Raw genomic sequence first — 7422 nt, forward strand, 5'->3', positions numbered from 1 at the left:
GAACTTTACTTTTAAATCTTTAACCTATTTTGAGTTGATTTTTGTTAATGATGAGAGATAGGGGTCTAGTTTATTTTTGCTGTAGGTGGATATACAGTTTCCCGAGCACCATTTGTTGAAAAGCACCATTTCTTTTCTCCATTGGATTGTCTTGTGCCCTTTGTCACAAATCAGTTGGCTGTATGTTCTTGAGTTTATTTTTGGATTCTCTATTCTTTTGGTCCATATTTGTGTTGGTACCATTCTATTTTGATTATTATAGCTTTGTGATTTGTTTTGAGATTGGATGGTAAGAATTCTCCAACTTTATTCTTTTTGTAGTATGGCCTTGGTCTTACAGGGTCTTTTAGATTCCAGACAAATTCTATGATTTTTTTTTCTATTTCTGTATAAAATGTCACTGGTATTTTGGAAAGAATTGCACTGAATTTGTAAATTACTTTGGATGACAGTGACATTTTAATTATATTGAATCTTCTAATGTAAGAACAAGGGATATGTTTCCATTTTTTGGTATTGTTTTCAATTTTTCATATTTTTATTGTATTATTGTAAATGATTTTACTGGAGGGTTTCAGAATATTCTCTGAGGTGATATATCTGTGTTCTTCCCTAATCTCATGTTAGCTCCATGCTCATTTCACTGTTCTTCTGTAAGTGAGGAGTTTTGAGATCTGAGGTGAGAGTTTAGAATTCAGAGTTCTGAAGAAGAGTTCCTCTCTCCTTCCCTCCATGACGGGGAGGGCTCCTGAGCCTAAATTCAGATGACTGAACCATTTTTACTTTTCCAAGTTGAGTCTTAGTGCTCCCCAAACTACTGCAATCTTGTTCTTACACTTCATCAGTCTCGCCTCAACTCTTCTGGTGGAAGTATAGGCATTTACTCAACTTTTTTAGCCTTTCTTCCCAGAGAGATGCTGCGGTGGGTATTTCTAGTTAGCCATCTTTCTGACTCTCCTATTCTTCAACTTTAAATTAGGGGTAGTTGTAGAGAGCAGTCAGTCTGAAAACATGTGATTAAAACATGTGGCCTGTAGACACATGCAAAAATGTGCTTCTGTAAGGTACTATAGCAAGGCTATTAAAAAGCATCTACATATAAAAGCAGTATCTACCTGTTGTCAATGGTTGTGTTCCTGTTATTATTAATACCCAATACTCCGATACTATCGGGCTAAAAAAAGTCACATACGTTTATCAAATTGTCCCCCCAAAAAGATCAGGGAAATTATATACCGCCAGTCATTTTCACATCTTCAAACAATTTACATACAAAACCAACTAGCTTTGCATTCCAGTTTCTCCTCCCTTATTCTCTTTGCATTCTACTTCCTTCTTCCCCATGCCTCTTATATCCCATTTTCTCATTCCCCCATTTTCTGCCCTTTAAAAAAATAAACCTAAAGCTAATTCTAGTCGCAACTTCTCCATCAGAGAAGCTATGCCCACCGAATCCTCTCTTTTCTATACTTGTGTGTCTTTGTGTGTTTGTTATTGCATCTATTTCCAATTCACAGCCTTCCCCACTCAGAGAAACGAGTTCATGCCGAGCTGGTCCCGGCCGATAGTTAGACTAGTGTGTATTCCACCAAGAGTGTCTTTTTTATATAGCAATGCCTGTTAAAAAAGACTTGATCAATGTTGATGGTTGATGTCACTGCAGCCTCAGGCATCTAGTCAGCTCAGGCAACCAGCCTATTAATTTAGCAGTATCAGCCATATTTTATTTTTTAATCGACAGAGGGCACATGTACTTGCCAGAGAGAAACAGAGAGATAGGAGTAAGCTGGAAGAAGCACTCACTAATGGGGTCATGTTTCAATCCTTTCTTCCTCCATCTCTCCATCCTGTCAAGATTTTGTGCACTTACAGACATGTGCTGGCGTATTTTTCAAGGTGATGGGGCTGAATTTGAGCCGTGGCTGGTCCCTTAACCACTAGGCTATGGGGCCAGCCCTCCTTTGTTCTTAACCATTTTCTAACCCTTGGTTATTATGGGACAGGTGCATTATGACCACGGTGGACCCAGATACTGGTGTGTTAGACAGGAAGGAGCCACTGGAAACCCTGAAGAGGTAGGACACGAGAATATCTGGTGTATTAATATTGACCCTGTCCCCGAGCTACCTGTGGTTTTAGGTTGCTGTGTCTGCTCTAATGTGGTTATGACTTTTCTATCTGGAGCACCTTCACTCTGCTGGCTGGTTGATTTGTATCTACCAGTGAATACTTGTTGCTTTCTTTTCTTTTCTGGATTGACCCTCTAGTGCTTTTGATAAACTTTTAACCACATAATACTCTATTTTGAAATTTTTTATCCATCTTATCAGTTTTTTATAATATAGCATGTATATTTCCAAGTTGAAGCCTCAAAGACTAATTATGCTTATTCGAACTCAGATTCCTTTCTTAGAATCAATGCCAAGGTAATTGAGAATAATTGAAAATGCATAATGATGTAGTAGAAAAATTGTAATGAGCTGTCAGAGTTTATCCAGGGGATTCTTTTATGTCAGCTTTTTTTTTCTTTTGTTTTCTAAAGACGTTTTAATTGATTTTAGTTCTCAGTGTAGATTGTTTTAAACCTAAAAAGAGTGGTATCTGTTTTGTTTCCCTTTCTTCTATTTTGTTGTTTCCAAAAAGTTTAGATTAGAGAAGAGGTTATTTCATGAAACCTTCAGATTTACAATTCTGTTTTGTATTTTGTCTTTAATTTATTTATGTTTTTTAATTTTTAAGTTTTTAGAATTTTTGCTATAGGACACATGCTCTTGCCAGGGAGAGAGACACAGAGAAAGTTGGAAATCACCCCTTCTCCAGTCTCTTCTCAGGATTTTGGGCACATGCACACACGTGCCCTGTGTGATTCTCAGGCTGCTGGTATGAAACAAACTGCGCAGTCAGCCATGAGGGTTATAGCTTTAACCTCCATGTCACCTGCTGGCCCTGGTTTTTTATTTTTTTATTAAAGAATTATTTATTCTATTTATTTATTCATTCATTTTATTTTAATTTGACCAGGGAAAGACACAGAGAGAGGGAAAGTGAAAGAGCAAGCCACCAGGTCTGGGACTCAACCCATGGTCAGCCATGTGGGAGTGTCCAGCGCCTTAACCACCACCCCACCTGCTGGTCCCCTGATTTTTTTTTTTTTTTTGGAGAGATTTTCACTGTAGGGCGCGTGCGCTCGCCAGACAGACAGAGAGAGACATAGAGACAGAAAGCGAGAAATCACCCCCCAGGGGGGATGGTCACGCCGCAATCCCTTCTCCTCCATTCTCCTCTCGGGATCTTGGGCACGCACGTACACGCGCCCGGCGTGAGTTTTAAGCCACCAGGTCTGGGACACGAACCGCGGTCGACTACGTGGGAGTCCAGCGACATAGCCATTACGCTAACTGCTGGTTCCCGGTCCCCTGATTTTTGATTTTTAAGATGCAGTGTGGTTAATGTTCTTTTCACACAGAGCTTTAAAAAAATTAACTTCAGTAATGGTCTAGACCCACTTGACAACCGTTCTCTCTGTATTAATTTCTATTCACTAATGAATGACACTTTGGACTTAATAAACTTCAAACAGGTTGAAAGAATAATACTAACATACATGAATCAGAAGAAATGGGGTGGATTAGGGCAGCTCTAGTTTGCAATTTCATAACCATTTGTTTCAGTGCATTGTGAAGTTGAAGACACGTCAACTAAGTATTTATTTTATACTTTGACTGTCAGGATTATCTGGGAAACCAGCGTGTTGGCCAGTTATCTCCAGACTTTTCTGTCAGCATATTAGAAAAGGCTGGATGTGCACTCACAAATAACCTGGGAATGAAAACTTGAATTCTGAGAGCACTTAGATTGACATTTTCTTTTTTTTTTTTTGGCCTGATGAGGGATTTTTGCTTCTTTTAGCTACCGCCTGTGTGATCCTTCTGAGAAGAAAATATACAAGTCATCCCCACTTTTTGGGGTGTATTATTCTGTGGAAAAAACTGGAAGCCTGAAAGTTGGTGACCCTGTGTATCGGATGGTGTAGTGATGCATCTACTAAGGGGCGATGGTAAGGAAGGGGTGAATTTACCTCCGGAATACAATGCCTTGGGAGCCACTGCCCCATGTCTGTGTTAAGATGTCTTTTACATTGCGTTGCTTGCTTTTCTTTTTTCTCTTAAAATATTATAGGACACATGTGCACACATAGACAGAAAAAGCCCTCCAGCAGGCACTGATCATGCTGCAATCCCTTTTTCTCCCATTCTCCATCTCCTTAGATTCTAGGCACTCCTGTGTGTGTCCAGCATGTCTGCCACTTAGGTTGGGACAGAAGCCCTGCTAAACCATGTGACACCTGGCTTTCTCTGTGTGGTGCTTAGACACTTGGCTAAAGGCATTATGATGCTTTGATGCTTGGGAAAATGAACAGTTTTCCATTTTGACCTTTGGAGTTGGAAAATGTTCTTTATTTCTATTCCCTTTAATAATTTATATTCATCTACACAGATTTCTTTTTTTTTAAGTTTCCTTCTTTATTTTATAAGCGAGAGAGACAGAGATAGAGATAGAGATAGAGACCTTCCCTCAGCAGGGTCCTGACTGCAATCCACCCCAGCTTCATCTGGCCCTGATTGTATGCACATGCATGACCTATGTACTCAGGAAGGTCTCTGGACATGAACCTGGAACCTTCCCACGTGGGTCAGCTTTGCAGAGAGTAGAGTTTTACTGCTGTCTGGCACCTTCCAGACTTCCTTATTCCACTTTCCCATGCAATGATAAATTGCTGATAGAGAAGCCTTAGCAGAAAGACAGATACATGTGCCCAGTTCACTAAGGAATAAGGCAGTGAAGGTGAGTGATGGTTAAGAGTTACATAATTTTATTTTGTCTCAGAAAAACTGCAGGAGAAAATTTTTTAATTACTCCAAATCAACTTGGGAAAAAATGCTTAAATCAGATCTGTTTTTAAAATATAATTTAAGTGTCATCAAAATCAATGTATCAAGGTGACTGGGTCCTGAATCATGAGGTATAAAGTAACATTCTCATTTATTTGATTGGACTAAAAATACAACCCTGATTCCTGAAGGCATACACCTAACCCCCAAGCTAGAAGAAATTATGGGAATGAGAGACTCAGTCAGAAGATTGCATGTTGAATTTTTAAGTAACTTGTCTTATAAAGCCTAGAACCCAGTTCTTTTATTTTTAAAAGTTTATTTCTTCTGAGAGAGAAAAAAAACAGGCAGACCCCTAACAGGGTTCTCATGCTGTGATCCACCCCCAGCCTCATCCAGCCCAGGTCACAGGGACATAAATGCACTCCTAATATGTACAGGGAGACCTCAGGACATGAACATGGGACCTTCCTGTATGGCTTCAGAATAATGGAGCATTGAGTGACTACTGCATCACCAAGGCTTGTCCAGAAGCTGACATGTGTTATAAAACTGACACATGTGATTCTCATATCAAAATGATACATGTGACAAAACTGGCATGTGTCACTCACATGTCAAAAGTGATACGTGTGTATCACTGACACACGAATCACTTTTGACATACATGTGATTAGTCGGAACTGGTCTCAACTGGTCTGAACTATCCTGAGCCAGTTGTGACTGGTTTCTACTGATCTGAGTTATTCTTGACCCAGATTCTCAGCACTGCATAAAAGCCATTGACAAACAAACAAAAAATTCATGAAAACTGGGTATTATGAAAAAAAAAAAAACTATGCATAGTGAATTCATTCCATGATTCTACTCCTTTAATTGAACTTTTTTATTTTTTTTAGGGTGCATGCACTGGGTGCACAGAGAGACAGAGACAGTGAGAGGGAGAGTGAGAAATCACCTCCCAGGGGCGATGGCCACACCACAATTCCTTTATCTCCATTCTCTTCCCAGGAGCTTGTGCACACATGCATATGTGCCTAATCATGAGTTTCAAATCACCAGGTCTGGGATTTGAACCACAGTTGGCCATGTGGGAGTCCAGCAACATAACCACTGTGCCATCTGCTGGCACCTAATTGAACATTTTTAAGTTCACCTCATGTAACTTTGCATGCATAGAATTTTTAAATTAAGCATTTCTGTAAATTAGTTTCCTCAAAGTGAAGTTTTTGACTCATGGGATATGGCATATTTTTTGTACTTTCTCCAACTGGTTTCCAAAGAATTATTGCACTCCTGCACACCATACAGGAAAAAACGTTCACTCTGGGCTGTTGCGAGAACTTAATCTTGTTTTTTTTTTTTAAGAGAGATTTTTGCTATAGGGCATGTGTGTTTGCTGGAGAGACAGAGAGATAGAAAGCAAGAAATCACCTTCCAGGGGGATAGTCATGCCACAATCCCTTCTCCATTCTCCTCTTGGGATTTTGGGCACACATGCACACACACTCAGCATGAGTTTTAAGCCTCTCGGTCCAGGATTTGAACCACTGTCGACCACGTGGGAGTCCAGCAACATAGCCATTACACCGTCTGCTAGTCCCACCAGAACTTAATCTTAACAAGATGCACTTTTCCATTAAGGTAGTTGAGACAGTTTGTGTTATCTGCATTTTGAATTCAATGTATGACTGTTTTCTGGAGGATTAAATTATTTATGATGAGTAGACTAAATAACCAAATAACCAGAGATTCTTGTTATTTATTCAGGTCTCAGCAGCTGCGAGGCATTGATCAAGATTTTAGCAAAGGAGGCAGCAATACCTCAGTGAATTCTTAATTACTCGACCTTTTGACCATCCTACCTTGAAAACAAATCTCAATTTTCGATTTTTCAGACTTATAGATTCCCCTGAGTTAATGCAAGGACAGTATCAGAGATGATTTGGGAATATAAAGAAAGGCATATGCATTTTTAAGTAATGGAGGCTTTTAAAATAAATACAATTGCCCATGAAATTATTATGAATGTTACTGTAGCTATTACACTCTTCCAATCCCGTACTTCGGTAGTAACGAGAAAAGAAACTGAAAGAGCTGTGAAAAAAATTTTCAATCTGTATATTACAGCGATTCATTGTGTGTTTTATGATAAATGGGAAACAAAGTAATTTCTTCTTGATATCCCTTTACATGTTAACACACGCTCAGATGCCTGTTAGCTGGTTTTTGCATGGTTATTGAGTTTTATTGACTTTTCGTGCCTGTGTTTTTATCTTGACATTATGGAATCAGGGTTGCATTTGGGTATGGCAGTTATTCCTTAGACTTGACATCTCTATTTAGTCAGATAAAAGAAATTTGGGTATATCTGCTGAACATACCACCTGCAATTTCAAGTAAGAGAATGGAATTTTAAAGATAATGGATTTTATTTTTTAATGAAAGAATGGGAAGACTAGGAGGGGAGGGAGAGAGAAAGGCATTTTGAGTGTGTGTGTGTGTGTGTGTGTGTGTGTGTGTGTGTGTG

The 7422-nt window shown here is 39.2% G+C and overlaps 1 protein-coding gene across 1 annotated transcript in view; it reads left to right on the forward strand.

Annotated features, from left to right (window-relative positions):
- The window catches only part of MTARC2 (mitochondrial amidoxime reducing component 2), a gene marked incomplete at its 5' end in the record, with an annotated part of 42060 nt that extends 34847 nt beyond the window's left edge, over positions 1-7213 (forward strand). The window contains 3 exon segments of the mRNA XM_014584896.2: positions 2004-2075; positions 3910-4057; positions 6663-7213. Coding sequence (XP_014440382.1) covers positions 2004-2075; positions 3910-4033 — 196 coding nt within the window.
- Positions 7214-7422: the final 209 nt, after the last annotated feature.

Source organism: Tupaia chinensis, unplaced genomic scaffold (assembly GCF_000334495.1).
Source record: "Tupaia chinensis unplaced genomic scaffold, TupChi_1.0 Scaffold148108_1, whole genome shotgun sequence".
Lineage (NCBI taxonomy): Eukaryota > Metazoa > Chordata > Mammalia > Scandentia > Tupaiidae > Tupaia > Tupaia belangeri.